Source organism: Xiphias gladius, chromosome 24 (assembly GCF_016859285.1).
Source record: "Xiphias gladius isolate SHS-SW01 ecotype Sanya breed wild chromosome 24, ASM1685928v1, whole genome shotgun sequence".
Taxonomy (NCBI): domain Eukaryota; kingdom Metazoa; phylum Chordata; class Actinopteri; order Istiophoriformes; family Xiphiidae; genus Xiphias; species Xiphias gladius.
The window spans coordinates 10,219,929-10,244,953 of NC_053423.1; the positions used below are offsets into that span (position 1 = coordinate 10,219,929).

A 25,025-nucleotide genomic window follows, 5' to 3' on the forward strand; every position below is an offset into this window, starting at 1 on the left:
TTTTTTTAACACTTTATTGACCTCTGCTTTTATATGAAGGCCTACATATCACACAACTTACACACAACACAGGTGGTCTGGGAAATAATAAATAGCTGATTTCTGATGTATACGTTTTCTGTAGCGGAAACCCTGAAAGGGTCAGTTCAGTCAAATGACTAAAAAGCTTTTTCTCACACAATACTTGTAGTATCTTGCCAAATACACAATTTTGGTTGGATTTGGCCAGGTTCTGAGACCACCCCATCACAATGGAGGTGAATGGAAGTATTTAGTGATGCTCCAGCATTGAAAAATTGCATTTAAAAAAATGAACAACCAAGTGTCAAAGATTAAGTCCCTAAGGAAAGTCAATTGCATGTAACGTGTATAATCCCGAGTAACAGGCAAATCCCCTGTGGAAAGAGATGTTGATTTTTTTTTTTTTTTTTTTTTATTAAAGCCTTATTTGAGCACCACAAAAAAAATTCGCCTCCATCACATTGAGGTAAATCTCAGACACATATCTCAATACCTGGCCACAATGAACCAAAACTTTCAGCATAGCTAGTTCCTACTAGTAAATTATACGAACTTACCCTCTAACATTTAGAGACCCAGTAAAATGAACCACATAATACTTAAATGCAGTGTAGAGCCAGGCTGATACTGTATTATTTTTTTTATTTTTTTTTTTATGGCTGCGACGAATAAATTTGAATATTTTAATAAATCTGATAACTACATATTGGTTGATATTTATTTTTTTCGACTAATTTTTTTGTTCCCGAAATTTGGTTATTGGAAAAATTCTGACCAAGCTATGTACCGAGTGAAGTTTTCCAAATAAGCTAATGACAACTGTTTATTAATTACCTCAAACACCTTTGGCAAATCTGTACTACAATTTTTGTTGTTTATTGGCCAACATATAAGGTGATGCCTGATGTCTGTAATAAGCTAAAATTGGCCAATGCAGATGTATCAGTTGGGCTTTCATGCAGTTTACTACAAACTTTGTCATACTGTTTTCCCTGTCTCTTTTCTATCTTAATTTATATATGTTACATATAAAAATACAATGAGCCTAGTGAAATCAATTCTCCTTTTTTAACAGTCCTATTACAAGAAAGTAGTAAAATACAACAATGGGCTAGAAAATAATACTTAAGGCTTAGACTGGAGACTTGTTCTAGGTTGTACTGTAAAGTCTTGTACAGTCTCATTTCATTTCGTATAGCGACACTGACCCAAAGCAGAGAAACTGCACAACACTTTCCCATTTATGGGAACTCAAAGACTTGCGTCCTAAACAGAGCAGATTGAAGCGTTAACATCAGTACATGATATAAATACAGAATATATGACTACATCTGGAATGTCCACAGAAGAACTAAACATCCAGATCAACAACAGATTCCCTTAAAAGACTTTTTTGATAAAGAAACCAGGTGTCAGCTTCCCTTTCCCTGTTTTGTGCCCAATGTGTCAACAGACGCCGGAAAACAGCTGCTGTTTGATCCGCTCTTCTGTCTTCACCTCCTCCTTGACCCCTCCAACATCTCTCTGACACGCATCTGTCCATCTCACCGACTCCTCCTGGTTGGACATAGTGGTCTTGTCAATGTCAGTTTCCTCCTCCTGGTCTTCAACAGAAACCCTGCTCGCCGATAGGAACAAGGAGCCCTTTTGATGTCGTGCATCCTCTTCCCTCTCCTTTCCACCTTCCTGAGGGCTAGCCCTTTCGCTCCGTCCACCATCCCTGCTCTTCCTCGCCTCCGCTTCTTCTTCCTCCTCTTTTGTGTTTCTTCTCAACCAGTCCATCTCTGCCTCCATCACGGGGGACCTGTCCTCTCTCTCCTCCTCTCCTGTAGAATTTTTCTTTGCCTTGCTGCGACCCCTGAGGTTCAGCATCTGAAATCAAATAGATGCGTCAGACAGTTTTGCGCTTTGTGCTGTGCCTTTTTTCTTTCTACCTCTCCCGACACCTGACAAACCACAACAAAGCCTCTCTCATTGATGCCTCTTTTCTGTAAAGTTTGAGGGCAACTTTTTGCCTATTATTAGGCTTTTCCTGAGCAGGTTTATATTTGCTGTACATCCCATATTTAGTAACGTAACTTTTTAATGGCATCTTCTGTGACAAAGTCACGTATCCTAAAGGCATATCATAGACAAATGACAGATTAGCTGTAAGGATGGATGGGGAACAAACCTTGAAGTCTTTTCTCTTGCGTTGCAAAATGGGTCTCTGAAGGAAGAGGATTTGCTTGGTCGACAAACTCCCATCACTGCAGAATGAAAAGAGCAGCACTTTTACTACTTTTACCTGTTATTTTATTATCTGATGAGCCTGCACATTGCTACATGTATTGAAATCCAGGTTCTGTTCTTCGCGGCTTTTAAAGTGACAGGTTACAAGACAAGAGTATTTCAGCGAAAGTGTTTTTGTTCGCAGCTCCGGCGGATTTCAAACGCCGTTTCATGTTGAGATGAGGATATGATCATGATTTGTCAGACCTCAAACCATCTGTCCTGTGTATCTAACCTACACTGTCACTCCTAATCCCAAAACAGAATGAGAAAGGCAACATCTAGGAGAAAAAGAATAATGACTGAAACCAACAAAGCAGTAATTAGTCTTTGCTGGTTTTAGGTGATGTTATTCACAGTGATCAAATGTACAGAAAAAGAAGACGACAGGTTTAGTAGAGATTTATGGTTGCAAAACAGTGATATCTTTGGGCGTAGTCCTGTACCTGTTGGTCTTGACAATTGGTGTGGGTAACACACACATTAGTCTCCATCCATACGGAGCTAAAGACTGGAGCAATGGGATATAGTCTGTCTTCACCACCACACCCTGAGAAGGAAAAAAAGACAGAAAAAAAAAAAAAAAAAATCACTCACACCAATAGTATATAATCATACATATATGTATGCAAACACACAGGAAAAAAAATTCCCAAACATATTACAGTATGCATGCAGGTTGGCAAATTTAAGCTCAGCCACAAGCACATGCACATTACTTTCCTTCATCTCCACTCTTACTTAACGTTTGATAGAAAACAGCTTAAGCCTTCAGTCACAAAGGATTTCTCAAAGTGCACATCTTCTCCAGAGTATTAAAAACTCAAAGACCCACATCAACAACGGTCCACTGCTCAACCACAATAGCATCATAGGACGTGTTTGTGGTCTCCTCTGCAGAGCTCTGGAAGATGAACACACTATCCACGGATGAAACCCCATTGTCTAGAGAGAAAGTGGGGAAAATCAGAGACAGAGTCAGATAAACAGAGGAGGATGTAATGTGATTCAACCACTCTCCAATCTCTCACTATTGATCCCCCTTTCTCATGGCTTAAGCCTGCTTATTCCACGGGTGACTGAACAGTGACTTACGGTGTAAGCCGTGGATTTATGCCACATAACGCCATGCATATCATCCATTACCCAGCAGTGAAGCAGAGATCTACGGCCTGAGCAGCTTTTTCCTGTTGTCGAGCACTGGTGCAACTAAACCAAAGGGATACCTCGAAGAGATTGAGCCATTCGTTTAAGAAGTCATCAAGTAAAAGAGGAATGACAGCTGTTTTTAGCCATGTTGGCAGCATGGCTCTAGGGACGGGAATGTTGGTTTGTCTGTCCACCACAATGGTTTGCAATGAAAGTTGTCCATTCATGGTCTCCAGAGGATGAATCCTACTGACTTTGGTGATCCCATGACTTCTCCTCTAGTGCCACCTTGCTGTTAACAATCTTGTTTTTAAGTGAAATGCCTCGCCAACTATTGGAAGGATTGTCATGAATATTGCTACAGGCATTCAAGCTCCCTCCAGATGAATTGTCCTAACTTTGGTGATCCCATCTTTACCATCCCAACATCTTTGACATAAAGTTCGAACTTTAAGGTTCAATGTTGGTGAACTTTAATGGATTAGTTTGTCATTTTGGAAAATACCCTTATTTACTTTTTTGCTGATAGAAGTTTGATAACACTTTCATATCTGTATGGTAAATATGAAGCAACAGCCAGGAAACAATTAACTTTGCATAAAGACTGGAAGCAGGGAGAAACAGCTTCCCCGGTATCTCTTTTGTCAAATTTCCAGCATCACATATTCTGCAAGGATGCACTAACATTTTTTGCTGTACCACTCTCTGGTGCTGTTGTGCACTCATGCTACCTTTGAATAAAGTTGAATCTATTTTGGTCGATCTGCTGATTTTGCGTGTAGTCTGACCATGAGATGGAAGCAACTCCAAAATGACAGTCTGCTACTCTTTATTGCTATACCCTTGAAACACACCATTGCCATCGCCAAGGTGGAAAAACCCATCGATGAGGTGTGCACCGCTGGTGAAATGCTGAGTCATGTGGTCAAGCCAGTGCGCGTCAACTTCTGTGATCAGCCCTGCTTCCTTTTGTACTCGAAGTGGCACCCTCAGCGAGTAGAACCTCAGAGAAGTGTTCAGCTCCCCTGTGTGGTTGTACAGGGCAAAGACCTGCATCCCTACAGACACAAATAAATAGGAAATTCAACAACTGGGGAGAGAGATCCACTACCTGATGATTTGTCAAACTATGCAGCAAAAAGGGTACTGGTTACTTACTAGCCTGCGCTGGTGGTGAAGGTGTATTCTTATCTTTCTCTGAACTCTTAAGATGAATATGGTTGTTGTTGTGGGTTGTTACACTGGAGCTGGACTTTTTTTCATGGTTGCGATCAAGTTCTGGAGAGCTGAGCCAGCTGTCTGAGCTTGAATCTTGTCTCTCTCTCTGATTTGGAATGTTAAACTGTTTCTCTGGGGATTCTTGGTGTTCCGGTAGACTACGCTCCTGCTGTTTGACTGTACCTGTACTTTTTGAAGGGCTTAGACACAGGTGGCTCCCTGGGGTATCTGCTAGGTTTGGACTTGGACACCACTGAACTGTGTCCAAACCAGGTTTACTGTGATTTTGAGGTTGGTTTGTTGATTCTAGTGACTCTCTGAAATTGATCTCTGAAGTCTGATTTTGTTCATTAGACTCCTCTGTGTTGAGCTCTGAACTCTGGGTGGGTTTCAGAGGGCTGAAGTCTGGTTCTCTGGGCACCAAAGGCTGCATGTTACAGTCTACATTTTCATGATCTAGCTCTTGAGGTTCAAAGGGGTGATGGTCATGTTCTACGCCATTTTGATGTGGCTCTGTTGGATCAGTTGGGCTGGTGTTTGTGCTGAAGGGGTGTCGATGTATGGGCGAAGGGCTTGAATGTAAGGACGACAGCTCCTCAGGGTCCCAGTGCCCCAAGAAGCAGGGTCCACCCCCTGGCTGTTGAAGAAAGCCTACAAACATCACCCCTTGCTCTGCTACATCCTGGATCTGTAAGGGTTAAACACACACATACACAATGTTATCACTTTATACACACCCACAACCTCTATTAGAATCTAATTTGAGTGACACATGAATATAAAAAGACGTCATTCAAAGCACCGGATATAAATTTACAGAGTCTCTTCTATTACAATCAGACAAACAAAGCCTCGTTTACACACAAAGACTGATGTATGCAGAGTAGATATTCTGCAAAATAACAACCTACTTAATCATCTCCAAAGATCAAATATTCAAATGACAAAAGGACCTCATTATCTCAACGCATCCTTGTGTGTACACGTGTGACAGTCTGTGCATTTGTGTGCATGCTTGTGTGCCTCGCTCCCTCCCATGGAGCTCTGGTGGTTAATTGTCAGTTGATATTTGACAGTTTTAGACAGGCTCAACGGGAGGGAAATCAGATCGCAAACTACCACTGAACAATAATGAGACATATCTTCCCCTATTATCCACTACCTTTGACGCTTCACTCGTCTGTACACACACACACCCCATTTATAAACAGTTTGTCTGTTAAATCCAACACACTCACGCAGTTTTATCTGATGGGTATGTCCGGAGACAGATTGAGAGTGAGTGGGCTAGTGGGTGCTGGAAAAATGGAAGTATAGAATTTCAAAGCTGGACGCACACACACGTTTACTTTTGTCACTTTTGGGGAAACTACAGAGACTGCATTAATTTCCTGGAGACATACCTTAAATCGTAACCATAACCACTGACCCAAAAATCAGCTTTTTCCCCAGGTGGGGACAGGGCTTTTGTCCCCAACTGTACAAGTTGGGGACAATTAACTGGTCTTTAGTCTGAAATTTGTCCCCAAAACTAACCTAAGTCAGGCCACACACACACACACACACACACACACACACACACACTCTCAAACACACACACTCTCACACACTCTTACACACACACACTTTCTGTCTCCCCGGTACTGTTCCTGGGTTCTTATCTCGATCTCTCTGGCAGCTTGTGATCTGATTGGTTATTCATGTCACGCTGCCGGAGCCTATCACATTATACTCAGTGATGTGCATTTCCATCCAATCAGGTTTTCCTTTGTGCTCTCTGGGTGTTCAGATGCAAATCTATTCAACAGAGCACATTTTCATTTCCCATTGTAAGACCTGGCAAATTCATGAGCAGAGACTAAAGGTGAGTTTTACAGCTGATAAATGCCAGTGATGACTCTGGTTTGTGGTTGACAGTTGGTTATCTTATAGTTAACTCTCACTATAGTTTACCCCAACTACTGTAACCCTCCATTCATTTTATAGATCCTCCCTTTGTTTCTGGGTTAAAGGAGCATGAACATTGTTGCAGAAAATGCAAATAGTTGGAATCCAGTATGTTTTACTAGTTTCTTTTACTCTTCCCATCTTTTTTTTTTTTTTCATTATAGCCCACTTGGGTTCAGCATATTAAAACTGGACTTGATTCTTGCTCAGCTTCCCTCACGATGAATTCTTAAACTCCTTCCAATCAGGTGAGTTTGCAAAATTTTGAAATGGAAAACCTCTTATCACAATTGCTACGTTTGAATTGGAGAAGCTCTGCATTGCCAGGACCAGAGGCAGGGTTACCATATGGCACAGACATGCAATTATAGGCAGTTGCCTGCAGCCTTTTGAGCCCAATAATGTTTGCTTCACTGGCACAGCAGTGCTGCGCCAACACAAAACGCACACACGAAAACACAGTGCAACAAGTACGGAGACAGAGATGGCAGGAGGGGTGGATTCTACTCAGATGACTTCTGGTAGAAGCGGACTCCACCAGTTTAGCATTGCACTTCAGGAGAAAGAAACCAGGAAGAAGAGGAGGAGGAAAGTGGCATTGAAAATATCAAAATGTGCCTAGAAATTATGAGAAAAGAGAGAAATTTACGTTAAAAAAATCTACAAACAAAAATGGTCTTTGCACTGATTTACTGCTAGCATGTTTGCTATTAGGACTGCACATTACCTATCACCCACTTTATTAAGTTGACCATTCCACCTTGTATAGTGTGCAGACATGAATATGGTGGATAAGGATAACAAATAACAGCATTTTCTCAGCTGTGGTGCTTAGATACAAAATTAAAAGGGCAACCTCCAACAAAAGTTACAGGACTCTTTAAAAAGATAACTGAATTAAAGGAGCATCGGACCACCTGCCTGTAGTATGTGACCTCCTCTTCCTCTCAACAGATCTCTACATTGCTATCAAACACAACATACTCTCTAGGGATACACTGATCCAATACGTCAGATCAGTATCAGTGCAGATACTGACCACATTAAGCAGATTGGGCATCAGCAAAGATGTAACCAATCCATTTTTTGGGTCATTGTCATTATAAAATTCAGTGTTTCTGCTACCAGTTACATTCATTAAGTCACAAATGGACACTGTATGACTTGCCTTACAGTGCCGTTCTTACAACCCTATTGGCCAGCTGTTTTATCTTACTTAAATGGAAAAACTCTTCACCCCCATTCCTATGTTAGCTGGCTGAAAGACATTCTTTTTAATATTAAATTAGAAAAGAGTTTACATTAGAATCACATTTAAACCATCTTCTAAATTATCTCAATGGAGCCTCTCTTCAACTTGATGATGACTAGGTGGTGGTTGTTTTTTATTTTATTCTATTGTCTTATTTAATTTATTAGTGGTGTCCTCTACCTACTCCCCATCCCATTTTTTTCAGCCTCGTGGATGACTTCTTAGGTCTATGGGATGACCTGTGATAGGGTTCTGGGGAGTTTAGGGTTGCTAGGGAACATTGGTTCCTTTATGTTTGGATTTTTGCCCTTGGAACTGATATTTTATTTGAAATATATTTTTCAGGTACGTTTTCTCATGTGATTTTGAACCTACCTGGGTATGCCTATGCAAAACTAATGAAACATGTTTCAAGAAGACCTGACTGCCAACTCAGTGTTTAGTGCCCCAGCAATCCTTGAACTCTTTACCTTACACAAAAATGATGCTAATCACAGAGAGGTATACGTATTTCAAATTTGGGAAAAAGATAGCACTAGCGTTGGGTTGTGTACTCTGTATCTGTAGATACTTAGTTGAGGCATAAGAATCAGTACCAGGAGGGAAAAAGATGGATCAGTGCCTTCCTAATACCCTCACACTGGATTAAACAAATAAAATGTGTAGATTTAAAATAATCCTGTCTTTTTTTAACTGAAACATTCATTGTGCTTCAGTTACAGTTGACATCGCATGTATTCGCCACAATGGCTGTCCTCAAAATAAAATGTGGCATCTATTCTCATCACCAAAATCCTATTTGAATAACCCTGAAAATTAAAGTCTGACAAAGAGTGATTACCAGCCCCTAGATTCTATTTGAAGAATACTGACTCTTTTGTTTGCATAACACAACAAAAATCCTTATTTTTATCCCAACCTTCAGGAATCACTATTTGAAGACAAATCCATGAAAAGTGAATTATGTGAGACCAAACTACCTTTGTTGGCATGACTCTGTGCTCCCTTGAACTCACCCTCTTGACGTAGCTCTGGATCACGTCTGGGTCAGCAGCCTGGTGACCCGCCACACACACATCTGTCTCCAGACGATGTCTTGCCCACCTCAGTTGACTTTTCTCTGAACTACAGGGTGAGCAATGAAAATAATGAAACAAATATTCAGTCTATACATCATATTTGATTTTCTTCAGTTCAATTCTGTTCTTATGAACCAGAAAGCCTTAAATGTACTTGTACTATTATAACATTACCCTGGACTGTGTACTTGAGGTTCATTTTCCTGTTCATTATCACCAGAGCAGTTCCAGCACTCAGTAACATTACAATCTAAACAGGCCTGGACTCTATAGTTTCTGGTAGACATGCTCATGCTCATGAGCACTCATTGACCCACAACGATCGCAGCAGAAACATAATGTCAATTCTGGAACAGGGTGAATTTTCCATTTAAGGAGAGCACACATTCACCACAATCACAATAGACTTATTAGACAGAAAAGGGGACTGAATTTCCTCTTGCTCCCACTGCAAGACACCATCATAAAAGGAGTATTCAGATACGCCTCTTCAGATTTGGATTGAGGTCAGTGGGAAGGCCATGGTAATATCTTGTGCTCTGAGGCATGAGTGACATTCCCAGCTAGATTTAAAACAGTAGATCTGTCAGATTTTTCTTCTTTCACTTTTAGGGTTTTGGATGAAAGGGGATGGTGGTGATGGGGAGATAAAAGGCGGAGTAAAGGGGACGAAGAGGGCGAGGAGGACAAAAGAAAAGGGGGAGGTGGCCATCTCTGAAGAAAGCAGATGAAAGGATGGAGAGATGGTTTCTCTCTTTCAGCGTGCTGTTCCCCTCTGGCGAGCGCTGATGATGCAATCAGCCATCTCCACGGTGACAGGTGCCAGGAAGCAGCAGGACCACTTGGCAGGAGGGGCATCAAAGGAGCAGCCCGGCACCTGCCTGTGCACTAGAATGTGTGTGTGTCTTTCTGTGTGTGTTTGAATATAATGCGCTATTCCATGAATTCACATTGAGCGCACTGAACTCAGGAGGATGTCTAAAACTCTAGAATAAGCAAAATTAATTGCAAAGAGTAAGTGACAACAAATGAAAGGTTTCATATATGTAACCATGGTTCTCTGAGTGAAAGGACACAAAGACTGATCCACAGGGGTCCCCGTCTCTATACAAGAAATTTTCCTCATCCAAATTATCATAAACTAAACTGAAATCTTATATGCTGGAGGGAACGTTGATCATTTGATGTATGGTAGATTTTTCAAAAATGTCAGAGGGTACCTTTGTGTTGGGAAATTGTATGTAAAGTGCCAATGGGTAGTAATTATTAAGAAAATTTTCTTAAAAGAAAAACTGGCATAACTTGAGACTACAAGCAGCAAAACTGGGAGAAAATGGGAAAAAATCTTGAGATTATTCATGACTCAAAACGCAAAGGAGCTACAAATGAATCCACCGACAGGACCTTATGACTGATGAACAGTCTAAGGAGGTTTCTGCCTGTATGTACTATATGGTTTATATTTGGATCCGATCTGTCATTAACTTCCATGATGAGACATTGAGAAAAAAAAAAACTCTGTTGTCATGTGAGAGGGGTGAGGTATGAAAACTATACTCTGCTCAAATATGGTGGCAAATATTGTAGTTTTTAGTGTCACCAAAGGAAGAGGGTTAAAAAAAGAAGAACTGGGTTACAGAAGAAATAGCTAAGAGTAGGAGGTGAGGAGCATAATTTTGCTTGTGATAATGAGATTCAATTGGCTTCCAAACAATGAAGTCACAAAAGCTGTTGAGCCTGATAACTGTTCTCTACATCTGACTGCAAATGAATCATCTCATTTATCCTAATCACTCTGCAATGTAGATCTTTATAGTCAAAACTGTCTTCTTCAGTAGAGTGATGCTGAGGGCAAGGGTGTGTCAAGTTTGTATACCTTGGCATCTCCCGGACCAGCACGGCCCGGTGAAGCTGGCGCTGAATGTGTGCATGGCGAGGGCCGCAGGGGTGAACAAATGGGTGGACGGCGACCAGGACGAAACCCTGCGCGTAGAGTTCCCTGACCTGAACCGGTAGCTCTCTGACCGAGGACAGACAAAGCACCGATGACACCGGCACCTCTGCAGGGAGGGGAACGGGTGAGAGGAGAGGGAGAAAAGCAATTTCGTAAAGAAGGGGTAATGGGAAGTGGTCAAGACAAGAATGTGAGAGAAAGGGAAAAGTAGTAGAGAGGTAATTGGAAGTGGATAGAAGCTAGAACAAAGAGGAGGAGGGAAAAAAAAGAGGGGAAAAGAGAAGAAGGGACAAAGGAAGGGAAGGAACAAAGACAGAGAGCATGTTTCATTATGATAATTCCCACTGAACAACAACACGTGGCATCTTCACGCTAAATCTGAAACTAATTACACCAGAACTATTAGCCTCTGTCCTCACTGTCACCAGCACAGTCTGGCTTTTGGAAAAAAACACACACACACACACACACACACACACACACACACACACACACACACACACACACACACACACACACACACACACACACACACACACACACACACACACACACACAAACAAGTGTGCAAAGACACATTTATATGCATGCTGGGATGTGCTCATTTGAACACCCACTCATCTGTATTAACAGACACAGACTTAAAACATTTTTACTAACACTATCAGACACAGTTTAATAAAATGCACACACACATACATCAAAAGGTTTAAAAGACAATGCCATCACATTGCCTGTTTGGGTGTGTGGTATTAGCAGCAATCGCCAACACAGAACCGGTCGCCTTATTACCAAACACAATGGCAAGAAAACCCCCTTCACTTCGGTGGAAATGTTTAGCGAAGCTTATCTTATGGAAGCAAACTGTCACGGCAAATCCACCAGGGAGAGCACAGTGTTTGCGAGAACCGCCCTCTCAGGGTTGGCGCATTGTAGTAAGGCGCTCTCTCTGTTCTCCGGCTTTTAAGGCAGCACATGCATGTATGTGCTGTGTGCGTCTGAGTGAAGCCAGGTGTGTGTGAGAGAGGAGGATGCAAAAAGAGATGAGAGAGGTGAAGAAAAGGGAGACAGAAAGGCAGTTAGCAGAGCAGTGTTGGAGAGGGGGGAGAGAGATGAGGCTGTCTGTGCCTGAATGCTCGTCATCCTTTCCCATTCAATCTCATTTGCATGGGTCTGGAGAAGAGAAAATAACCTGAATAAATTAACTAGACGCACACAAAACACACATATACACACACACGCGCAGGGGGGGAAAAAAAAAAAAAAAAAAGATGTGCAAGCCATCTCATTTTCAATTTGTTCTCCATCATCTGGCGTGTTCACACATACGAGAGGCTGGCCAATATGGTAGGATACAAGCACGAGCACACACTCTCCTGACCCCCATCTCAGTTAAACAATGGGAGAAAAAAACTCCCTGAGAAAATCCGACCATCACATCATCTTGGCATGACTGCTTGGAAGCAGGAGGGCCTTTCATCAAGCAAACACTTAAACGGGTGTCTGTGGGGACTTATCAAAAGCAGTACAGTGATAATAATAACAACAGCTGGAGCCTGGGGTGGGGTGGGGGGGATAACAACGATCCTGTCACTGTAAACAGTCATTAGCTGTCATTAGCTCTGCACGGCTTGCACTCACCCACCGCCAAGACGCAGGCAAGGCATCGCAACTAATTCAGGCAAGGCATGCAGAAGTTATTAGGGTGTTACGCAGCGCTTTAGGCTGGGAAGCAACTTCATTTATACGGCCTGCCACTGTGGGATTTAAGAGGGAGGATGCAATTCCGCTTCAAAATGGGAACAGGGGAACGGCTCAGGGCAGAAAAGCTGTGTGGAGTTTTATAGTGCCAGGTCGGGAGGGCACGGCGGTGTAGTGGTAAAGAGTGTGACTCTGCAAAGGAGTGTAGGAGCACAAGCATGCATGCTTAAGAGCGTTTGAGGTGTGTGATGGAGTAGCTGTGTATGTTTTGTGTGTGTGCAACTACATTAGTGTTATTGTGACTCTGAGGGTGAGAGAGAGGCATGGTAAAGTACGTGTATGTGAGTGCATATGCGCATGCGTGCATGTATATAATAGAGAGGGCACAGGTGTTTGTCAGAGATACAGACACGCACATCCAAGGGTGCATTGTTTAACAGACAAAAGAAGCGACTGAGTGGCTGTTCAGCTGTTGATTCCCGCTCTGCTATTTCCATCTCAACCCCCAGCTTTGACCACGACAGCCACTGTGCGTTGTGAGCGCCGACTCACTTTTTGACCCTGGATTTCACAAGCTGTATGCAGAGTATGAGAGTTAACCCCTCCCTGTAGCCATTTGGAAGAGCTTATTAATTCCTTGTACAAATCCCTGAATTTCTGCATGTGACCGTAAAGCATATTTTGTGGGGTTATGTGTGCCACAGTATCTTAGCGAGTGTGTATGGGCCATCTTTTTGCCAGTGTTGTCTGAGTGTGTGCACATGAGAAAGAGTTTGCACTAAGCCTGCTAGGTGATGCATGGGGATTACTACTCACAGCCACCCTCAAGGCTTATCCGTTTGCCTGGTGGAGGTTCACGTTTATTTAAATAGCCTTCTAATGACTTGCAGAGGTTTTAGGCGAGGATAGGTGCCAAAACAGTGACTATAAAATAATCAACTTCCTGGAGCCAGGAGCTCCCCACTGTTTGGGGAATGCAGCCACAGGCTATGACTGTTGTTGGTCAGCATCTGAGCTTTGTGAAATCAGGTCTGATCTCGTCAGAGCGCCTGCTTTACAATAAATGTGTCAGAAGGAGCGCTGGGTTCACAAAAATGGCTGACAAGTACAGGCTGGAGAAAAAAGGTTTGCTGTGGTGAGAACATACTGTGGCGCTTAAGGCGCATACCATGTACTTGTGATGGTGTGAATTCTAGTCTGGCTCACTTTTGAAACATAGCAGCTCTCTGCCACCTTGGCTGGCATACTCAACAGGCTTTTTGCTAATAAGACTGGAACGAAATTTAAAAAAAAAAAAAAAAAAAAAACTGCACAGAAAAATGGTGTGAACTATATCAGATCAGCATTTTTCAACAATCTGTCATAAAAAAAAAAAATATTTTACCTGGAAAAGTGCATCAGACAGTGCAGATGTCACAAACTGATGGATTTGTGCTTCGCCGGCTCTCTGAGCCAAATACATCACACACAGATTCCGACAGCAAAGATAAATCATGTAAGGTAGAAGGAATGCATCAACTTTGTCAACAGAGGAAATATCTATCATAACATTTTAGGCATGGATTACGTACACACACACACAAAAACATAGTGTATGCGCATGAGCAAACTAAACTTGCCCACAGGTGTACAGTATAAAACCAGCGTCACACAAACACACACCGAACACATATGAGAATTAGACACATGTTGTAAATTTTAATGAGCCGAGTGGGTCTCCATCTCTGCAGGGCGGAAGAAATGTCATTAGCAGAGTTCAACTCCTCACTGTCTGCTCCGGAGACCAGCGTTAGTCACACAGCATCACACCTAACTTCCATCCTCACACATACACAGATTCCTGACTCCCGCTCGCTCATTCTTACACCTCCAACTCTCTTTTCTCTCGACATCTCCTCTCCCCTCGCTCTCAAGACTCTTTATTTCCTTCCCCGTTCCAGACCTGAGTAACGCGCGCCATATCTTTTGTTTTCATGTGCTGTTCATTCCCCTCACCCACAGTTCTCCGTTACACCTCCTTGACTTTATTCTTCCTCCCTTCTACTTTGCTTTCTTCTCCTTCCGACATCTTTTCTGTTCATGTTCTCCGCTCTCTCCATTTCCTCTGCTCATTATCTGTGCGCAGCTTCGACACAAAGGAGGCTGGGTTAAAATGTCACACCTGGCTGTTACATTTCATACTGTACATTCATGCTGACGTGTCAAGTTAACCAATCAATGCTACAATGGGAATAATTGAGATCATGGCACTTTTTGTGAAGGTGGTCGATGTGTCATGGTGAAACAGACTGGAGATCGCTCAGTAGAGTAAGACATTGGTTGTAGGTCATATGATGAGATGGAGCTGAAAAATCAAATAAATTGTCCATGCATGTACCGCAGGCCGAATGCCTGAAAAATTGAACATTTTTCTCCTCATCCCCCCTGAATCCACCACAGGGTCGCTGTGAGCCAGTGTGAGAGAGCTGGGCTTAGTCACAAGGAAATATATTTCAGCTCAACCATTGCTAGAGCTCATAAAACAAGACTGACACTGTATCATCGGCCACACTGTGTCTGGGGAGTTTCATCACTCACCAGTCAAAGGTCAAGTTAGAAACCAATCTGCACTCCTCTTCAGTCTGATCATTAAGCTCCTCTTCCTGACAACACAACTTAGTTTCATACACAGCCATCTAGTCTCACATATCTCAAAAGGGGCACCAGCAAAGGTATTTGTTTTTCATTACTGTGTAGGAGTCATAATGTCACGCTGGCAAGGAAATATTATTATTAATGGAAGCCAAATTGAATTAAAGCATGGATTTGACCGTGGGTTTCCTCAATGTCATGGACTGACATACAGATTCCTCTATCTGCCTCACAAACACACGCACACGCACACAGAGAGAGAGAGAGAGAGAGAGAGAGAGAGAGAGAGACACACACCAAGACACACAAATACAAATAAATCCCTTTGCTGGGAATGAGGTCTCTCAATCTCCACAAACAATCAGATAATCCTTCAGGAATCCTTCACTTCTCTTGGTCTCTCTATCACAAATGAAGCGAGGGAGAGAGACGAAGAGAGGCAGGCATACATCCACTCACAACCCCACACACACACACACTCAATTCATAGTGGCTGTGTTTATCCTAAAATAGAGTACACCCATCTTAAGCAGCTCAGGTGGCAACATTGAGTTTACCATATAAATGACCTGCCTGTCTATTGAAAGATAACACTAACTCTGTTGACTAAGTGCTATAAAGTGTTTTGTGTGAGTGTGAATGAGCCACCATGGCTGCTTGTATGAACACTATGTGTGTGTGTGTGTGTGGTCTTTCCATATTTATATGTGTGATGCTGGTGCTGCTGTTGCCCGTGCGATTAGACAATTTATCTGCTGCTGCCTTCAGCAACGAGAAAGACGAGCAATCCTCATGTCTGTTGTCTGTTTTGGTCACCACCACCATTTTGGGTTGCCAGATCTCAGCCAACACTACAGCCTAAACCTTTTGCCAAACATAACAGGACTGGCTGAAAATGATGCTTACTTGTAACCGGATCATTGCCACTCGGCTGTGGTGCTGTGCCTGCTGTCTATTACAGTGCCGCATTGGAAACGCTTCTAAAAAGCTTCAGCTTGTCGGGTGATTGGAGTGCACAGCGCCGGCTTGTAGAAACATTAAGCCATAGGGAAAAAGAGGTGATTTTTTTTTTTTTAAATATCTAATTTAACTCTGTTTCTTCCCCTTGCCTCTCTCTTCCCTCGCTCCGTCCCTCCCTTCTGTCTCTTCACAGTCCACACCGACACAATGGCAGAATTAGTATTTTTAGAAACCAGATGCCTCTGGAGGATTCTCATCAAACATTCTCAAGACGCTGTGAGCCTGCACAGACATAAACACACAACCACAGTTTTTCATATTCACAAACAGATACACACAAAATCACACACACAGTTCTCGAGACAGCATGCAAACACACATCAGCTTTAGTATATTGTCATTGTGTGAGGGAGAGGCAGGGGGAAGTTGGAGGGCATGGCTACAGCATGCACAATATAGCTGAATCTGAAGAGAACTCTTTGAACTCCCTGCAACAGGAGCCACAAACAGACACAACTTCAGTTTATAAGCCACTTTCTGCCCTCGAGATACTTACAGTATGATGAGGGAAGAAGGAGGAAAAAAAAAAAAACAGCACCAGAGAGTTGCTGACTTAAACATTTCATTTAACTTGTTAAAAGTTGGAACAGCAAGTGTGGCTATTTTATGAGTGAAACACATACAAACACTGTAGCCAGAGTTCAGGATGACAGAGCAGAGCAGAGTTCAACAGAAAACTTAAGTAAACAACCACGTTGTACTTCAAAACAGAACAAGGTGCACAGTAAAAAGGATTCCTTTGAATAACTTGGATTTTAACCAAAAGTGAAGATACATTCCTTGGAGCCTGTTCCCTCCTCCAGACTGGAACTGGGACAAATGTGAATCAGATCCGAATGAAGCTTGCCTGCTGCATTTGATGGCCAAGATTTGTTCTTTTCAGTTGAGCTGTGTCTCAAACTGCCTCCCCCCCTCACTCATTAATTCACTGTTTCCTTACAGTCCCTAATAAAACACTCAAATAAGGTACTATACTGTGAGTCATTTCTAGAGATTTTTAGCATAAACTAGTATACATACTACTATGAATACTACCTCATTTTTACAATTTTTAAATTAGTGAGGGAACCTTTGGAATGACTTAAGCAAGGAGGTTAATGTTAATCAATCTCAGAGGTAAAGGGAATAAGATAATATTATTTAAAGGGAAATTTGACTATATGACCTTGTGTTTTTCAAGTTTAACCATGATTAAAAAAACATTAGAAGAAAAGAACCAGACGATGGCTTCACATGATGGAAGACCAGAACAATCTACAGTCTTAATCCCCATGGAGCTGGTTTGGGACGAACTTGACAAAAGGTTAAAAGCAAAATAACCTGCAAGTGCAAACACGAGAACTTCTGCAACAGTGTTGGAATGAACTTTCTAAACAATTTTTGATTTCCATTGTAAAAAGAATGCCACAAATGTGTTCAGCTGCTGGATGAGTCACAAAATTTGGATTAAAATTAGTTCAACAATAAGATTTCATAATTCCTTGTTTTTAAAATCTCTAGTTCTTCATTGGTTCTAAGCTTTAATTTCAGAATTACGTAGACATTGAATTATGTAACTCTAAATAACAGCTGGAAAATTGAGGTGTTCTAAAACTTTTGATCGGTAGTGTATTATTACTTTATAAAGCTGATATAGAGAATGTGTTGGCCAGACAGAATAAAGACATTTAAAGACAACAACAAGGAGCCTGGAAAAATATCTTGGGCTCCTTTCTCTATTTATTTGGCATTTTGTAGCCCAAACGATCAATAGAGAAATGAAAATCATCATTAATTGCAGCCCTACTCTACTGTATTCACCAGCTTAACTTGTTATCTGTATGGTTCTGGGCAGGTGGTGTACAGTGGATTTTTAGAGCTTTTTTGCTGAAAACAGTTGCCTCCTGTGTGTGGAAACAACACATATGAGAGTGAAACAATAAGCTGAAAGATGCTAAAAACGCTCCACAAAATTAAAGGGAGCTGTCTAGTTGGGTGATAATTATCTACGGATTTGTCACTGCATTACAGTTATTTGCTCCATTGTAAATACATATTGATATCGATAAATATTGTTTAGTGCAGCTTTAATGTTTCAACATAAATCTTATTACGTTACCTGTGAGCTTATGAAAACCTTTCAAGATGACTACTTATTTGGAGGTTTTCACCTGACACCAGCAATGGTTGAATCGAATAAAATTCTCAACCGTTACAGTATCCTGACCTTCTTTCCCCAACAAGAAATCCAGGAAGTGGTACGTGTACGCCACACCCACTTTAGTCTCCACCTGAGGCCGTCGGAGGGTGGAGTAGATATTGCCCGGGCTTCGCGTCTCTTCTGCCTTCCGCAGCTTAGGGAGCCTACACCCCATGTCTCTGTGATAGAGAGGAGAGGAGAGGAGAGGAGAGGAGAATAAAAAAAATTATGGGAGATAAAAAAAAAAATAACAGAGGTTGCTAACAAAGACTTGACTGGGAGACATGGAACTGATAAAGTTTCTAAATATATGGAACGCATTATCACTTCCAGTAGTGCATGCGTGATAGTCACACACAAGCCTAAATGCTATTTCTCCCGTGCAAGCTCGAGCTGTGGGAAAGAATGTGTGCATCTAACTCTCACACACACAAATACACACACACCAACAATACTGAAATATGAGTGTCAGCCATTACCTGCTTAGTGGGCTGTGATACGGGCATCTCCTAATCAAATAGGGCTGATTGGGAGCGACATGTTTGATCAGGATGAATTAAAGCATAAATGAGACTGATTTCCTGCCCTGTCAAGCAGAGCAACATAATACAAGAGAGGAGAGGAGAGGAAAGGAGAGGAAAGGGAAAGTCTTGGAGTACAAAGAAGTCAGTTATTTTAGAACTGTATAAAGGACCAGTCGATAAAGTTCAGGATTGGTGATTGGAAAAACAATTTGAAGGGAGCTTGAAATTTCATTTTAAGCAAGGCAATTTAGACCCAAAGATCTGAGTTGCATTAAACAAAACAAAAAAACTGAAGTGGCTTCTGTGACAAATTATTGGGAATGGAAAGCAGAGGAATGACAAATGGGTAGAGGGTGTAAAAAGAGAGGACGTGAGATGGGTAGGGGACAAGAGAAGAAACGTGTGGCTAAATATCATCAAGCTAATCTAATGTGACAGTGTTGGTACTCTCAAACCATCACCACAGTTACAATTAATATCCCATCTGCCATGACTTGTAAGTGTCACACAATGAGGTGCACATCTGCATGTCTGTGTGTGTATGTGTATGTGTGTGTGTGTGTGTGTGTGTGTGTGTGTGTGTGTGTGTGTGTGTGTGTGTGTGCACATGTCTTCCCCAAAGGCAGGTCTATATCTGCATCTGTTTGGGGAGGATGCGGAATGACACAGTAACTCCCATTGGGCCAAGTGCATGGACGTTAACTCGGCTAACGATCCTAACAGACTACATTAAGCCTAGTGTGTCTGTGTCTGTGTGTGTGTGTGTGTGTGTATGTTTGGTGACTTACAGCTTTGCATGTGTGGAACATGCATGTCCAAAGGTCAGAAAGTTGCATAAGGCAGCATTTTCGATACATTTTCATAGCTCAGCTGTCTTGAGACAGTACAATCTGTCATTTTAAATGTTACAATGAACAAGCAATTAAGAGTCATTATTCCTTCAATACAACATGTTCTTTCATAATGAGTACAAACGAGAAGAGATGGACAGATGAGACTTTTGGAGAAGGACACAGAGCAAGACAACCGTATATCTTATCTGATTGTCTTTCCTCTCTTCTTCCTTCCAGAATACTTTTCTTTCCTCTTGACCTGTCTATTCTCCTCTTAAACTCTCATACCATTAGCTCTTCAACTTGTCTTGTTCATGATATGCAAAACCCTCTCTCCTTGTCTGATCCATGCCTTAATTACCCTTTTTCTCTTCGGCCTCTCCTCTGCTTCCGTCCACCATCCTTGATTAGGACAACTCCCTTCTTTATATATGTACAATGGCCTTCATTAGTCTTACAGAAAACTATTCATTTTTGTCATTATTTCTTTTTGTGTCCATCTGATTACAAGAATTCCCAACATTCCCTCTCTCATTATCAGTTAATCCTGACTTTCACTCCATCCTTCTGCTTTCACTTTGTCAACTTCCCTCCACTCTTGTGCATTCAATCTGTTCCCCAAACTCTTCTCCCCTCCTCCATTCTATCCTTTAATTCATCACCATTACGGCGTCCATTTCTACCCTCTTTGATCCTTCCTATCATTACATTATAATGTTACCTTGTACTCTTCCACACTATTTTCTATCACTGCATGTCTACAGAACATTTCCTTTTGGCATGCCCTCCAACCCTCTCCATCCTCCATCCATTCAGTAATTCTGTCTGGGAGCTCAAAGAGTTTTTGCAGCGGAAGTGCTCCCCTGCTGAGCCTGTTAAGTCCCATAAAACTATTACAAGGTCTCCAGACAGACAGTCAGCCAAGTGGGCCCTGGGTTATGTCTAAGATAAAGCATGTAGATCCACTCCCAAACATTTTCTCTCCAGGCCTGCGCTTTAATATGCGCTGTCTGCTGTGGGGACAAAGGCAGGTTAATGTGAAGTGGGGCTGTAGTCTCCCGGTCAACTGTTTGACTGGTTGATTGATATTGCTCACGTCTGACCAAATTCTCATCGGTTGGACAATCGCTGTTGTTACTTTCAAAAGGAGAAAAGCACTACATCAACAGCCTAATCCATTATTTACTGCAGCATTCGGAGGAAAAGACTACCTGTGAAAACGGGGGGGTTAAGAACACCCACCCATTTTCACAACTTTGAACTTGCCCACGGCCAGGTCTCACTTATTTAACGTTTACGAACATTTCATCGCAGTCGGCTCCAAACTAATTGACGCCATGTCAAGAAGTCTTCAGACTGGCTGCATTTTGTTTAAACGGATGACAAAAAAGTTGACTGTAAAGTTTGCAAACCGCAGCCTATCTAAAAACGGCAGGCTAACTTGTCTGCATTAGGATGCTCCGTCACCTTTCCTGTTTAATGCTTGAGGCTTTGAGTATATATTCCTCAATAGTTCTTGTACTCACCAGTTGATATAGTTCGGAAATCATATGAATATGGGCAGGTAAAGTGCACTAAGTGCACTCTGGCGAATTAAGTTAATCTTTAGATAACAGCCCTAATGTGAAAATGGTTGGTCAGGTAAAAGGGTGTTAAAAGGTGGAGCATAAGATAGAGGAGAAAGATGTGGTCAAAATATGATAATGGTGATGACTTTCCAACAACGAGGATATTAAGAGAAACATGTAGGGAAAGAAAGAAATGTCCATGGAAAATAATTTTCATCCTATCACTTTCCGTATATCCACTTCTCAACTTTCTCGCCCTTCACCTTATCTCTAGTACTTTAATACAATTTCTAACCTATTCCTATGCAAATTACCTCAATTTTCTAAAAGAAAAAAAAATCATATTCATTTATTGTCCTTACTCTTCTTTATGGGCTACGCATTATGCAGTCCTAAAAAATTATAACCATTTGTAATGCTTATTTTGCTTGCGGCAGTTGGATTCACTGCTCTCAAAGAAAACATGACTGGTTGTAGTCTTGGTCTTGACTAGCCTACAACTCTACTGTTTGATCCAACATGTCATCATCCTTTTCATTGTACACTGACAGTTTTGTTTCAAAACAAAGGCCTCGCTTAAACAGATGGACTCCTGTCACTGAGGTTTAGGAACAGAACTTTGTAATTGGACACAACGTCAAAAGAAAAAAACCAAGGTGGAAACTCCAGCGAGTTCAAGACTTGAGGCCTTTTTGCTTAATATGAGGCCTTTTCCCTACATGTTGACTTCAAACAGAATCTCACACTTGCTCTCACAAAAACACACAGGCAGAAAAGGGCCTTGACAGGAAAAAAAAAAACGTCAATTAAACATGGAGAGACAGGAGAGAAAGACAGATAAAAGAAGCGAAAAAGAGAGAATGGAGTGAAGAGGGAGCTAGACGGGAGTAGCAGAGGGCTTCTCATTAGAGAATCTCTTGAAACGGAGAGTTTTGAAATGACAGCGGATTTATGCGAGAGCATAATCCGTTTGCGCTATGCCACTGCTCTGCTACCTCCCACGCCACTCAGGGGGGGATGCCTCTTTCCAAGAAGTAGTATTCATCTACAGCAGAGGGAGAGAGACTACAGACAGGCACAGGAAGATTCACAGTAAATATCTTTAGGAAGATTCAGAGTAAATATAGATATAACCATTGAGGAGCCTCTCCAATAGTTCCAAAGTTAAAATTCACATTTTTAGTTTTATATTGCCCTTGCCACTATTAAAAAAAACAAACAAATTTACACTGTACATGATAAATAAATAATTAAACCCACCAATCATATCCCACAACTGGGCTGACTAGCTACAGGTTACACCAGCTGTTATGCTGAGAAATAGTTACGCATTAATGCATGATGAGTTGTCCAGATATAGTGAAATAATGGACAAGGTAAAAGCGAATTCCAATATGTTCTAAGTCAGGACACCTCAAAGTTCATTATTACAATTTGACCAATGCACTTTGCCAAAAGAAACAAAAACCGTGTTTTAATAATGCTTAAATAATAATAAATCTAAATTAATTTACTTTTTATGGTTGCATGGTCGTTTGGCAACAAAAAAAACAGAACTATTCCAGTGAAAGCTGCTGCATTATTATTTACGATATTGTGTTGCATTGTATGTGTTTCAATGAATTTCAAAATTAGAGGTGACAGACTGAGCCTTGAGGTGTGGGATTCCCTCCCACTGGGTTGGAGCTACACTCCGTCTCTATCTAGGGATGGGGGATGCTGATGATGGGGAAAGAGAAGGAGTGCAAGAACAGAATGAGGAGGATGAGAGAAGGAGGGGGCAGTAGAGACAGACAATGCAAGAAAGACAGACAGAGAGCAGACTGGGAGTGTGCCAAGTTGCCTTGAGGGAGGTGCGATTCCCCCAAGCAACAAAATAGTCACCTCAAACAGTGTTTTAATGAGGCTGCATGTGGAGGATAAAAACAAATTATGACATTGATGTATAGGGCTGTCGTGTGGCTCCTTGTACAGCCTATTTTGCTCTAAAAAGAAAAGTTTATGAGAGAGAAAAAAAAAAGACTGGGGTACCGATTTACTAACCCTGAGGTACAGGCTCTTAAGGTACTTGAATCCATCATTTAACATTGTAAACCCAAGTTCTGACAAGTAAAAATAAGTGATGAATATTATTCTAATGTTTTCATGGCCAGTATGATCAACTGGATGTCACTCTCTACTAATGAGTGCTTTTTCAAATGCTTCCAAATAGATTTCCACGCTATATGGAAAGCAACCATACATAGCCATGTAACTAATTGATGCCTCATGCATTTTGTGGGTGCAGCCTAGCTTGAAATTACATGTTTCTGGTTTTCTTTTTACTTCTTTGGTGCGTTCTACATCAACCTTTCGCCAAACACACACACACACACACACACACACACACACACACACACACACACACACACTCTCTCCCAACACGTGGCTAGCAGTTGCTGCCTGTTAACGGAGGTATTTTAGTGAACGGGAAATGATGCATGACAGGTCGCTCACGAACCAAATCTTTCTTGGTCCGACACACGCGGGCGGGCGGGCGCGCACGCGCACACACACACACACACACACACACACACACACACACACACACACACACACACACACACATCTTTGTGAGGACACTCTTGAACATAATGCATTCCCTAGGTCCCTTACCCTAACCTTTAGTATCACAACTAAATGCACCCCAACCCTTACCCTAACCATAACCTAAACCTGATTCTAACCTGGATCCTAAAACCAGGTCTTAACCCTCGAAACAGCACTTTGAAGTTGTGAGGACCAGCTAAAATGTACTCACTCCAAAAGGTCTACAACTCAAACTGGTCCTCATAATGCATAGCCCTACAAGTGTACACACACACACACACACACACACACTCCACCCCCCTCTTCAATCTGCGCTCGGCACATTTACTCCGTCACGCGTATCTTGAGTCCACTTCAGCCTGTGACAGTGAGCAGAGGGCTTATTCATTTCGTCCCGTCACCAATAAAAATGGTAAACAACATCGCGCAAATCAAACGACGGGCTGAACCATGGGGATTTCTCCCTATCACGGGAGTTTTATTGTGAAAGGGTTCCAAAGACTCCTTTTTTTTTTTTTTTAAAGGGCAAAAAGTTTTTTTTATTAAAAGCTAAATCACTCTAAAATTTCATACCACTATGAGAAAATTCACATGCCGTAATAAGAGACAGAATGTTTTTTGGAAATATTAAAATGAGTTCCGGTCACTCGTATTGTAAAGAGTAAACTATCTCTAAACTCTAAATCTCTCAAAACGGACTTTGCATTTCTTTCTTTTTTATGCCCGAAATTAATGAGCAACCAAGAGTTAAGCTCACCAATGAAACCGTTCCCAGTCTGCACGAAGTGTACGCTGGACCCAAAGCCTCCTCACACTTGAGTCCTTCGGTGTGCGTCCCTCCTCTCTCTGATGCCTTTACGATCTGTCCCCTGTCACGGCTGCAGGAGTGATACTGCGATCCAATGGGAAGGAAAGAAAACAAAAACATGAATCCTCCATTTAGAAATGACAGCTGACTGCTGCCGAATCTCACGGGCAGCTCGTGATAGCCGCTCCGTCTGACTCTCCTCTTTCTGTCAGCGGCGCGCGTGTGGAGAGGAGAGAGGTAAGGAGGGCGGTTTACTCTCATCCTCTCTCCTCCCGGCTGCT

General features: G+C 41.9%; 1 protein-coding gene across 1 annotated transcript; it reads right to left on the reverse strand.

Moving 5' to 3' along the window:
• Nucleotides 1–6: 6 nt before the first annotated feature.
• Nucleotides 7–24,934, reverse strand: rftn1a (raftlin, lipid raft linker 1a). Its single transcript, XM_040121950.1, has 10 exons — nucleotides 24,694–24,934; nucleotides 18,450–18,601; nucleotides 10,814–10,997; nucleotides 8,875–8,983; nucleotides 4,600–5,347; nucleotides 4,296–4,499; nucleotides 3,128–3,237; nucleotides 2,739–2,842; nucleotides 2,195–2,270; nucleotides 7–1,893 (listed from the first exon to the last, which is right to left on the reverse strand). The coding sequence occupies exons 2-10, from the start codon at nucleotides 18,595–18,597 to the stop codon at nucleotides 1,468–1,470; spliced, it is 2,109 nt and encodes a 702-aa protein (XP_039977884.1). The 5' UTR covers nucleotides 18,598–18,601; nucleotides 24,694–24,934; the 3' UTR covers nucleotides 7–1,467.
• Nucleotides 24,935–25,025: the final 91 nt, after the last annotated feature.

Bases quoted from the DNA above. Each gene is read 5' to 3' on its own strand.
- rftn1a (XM_040121950.1), bottom strand. From the start codon at position 18,597: ATGGGGTGTAGGCTCCCTAAGCTGCGGAAGGCAGAAGAGACGCGAAGC. The intron at 4,500-4,599 runs GTAAGTAACCAG...TTGTGTCTGTAG, and splicing joins TTCACCACCAGCGCAGGCTA to GGATGCAGGTCTTTGCCCTG. The intron at 3,238-4,295 runs GTGTGTTTCAAG...CTTTCTCTCTAG, and splicing joins CCACCTTGGCGATGGCAATG to ACAATGGGGTTTCATCCGTG.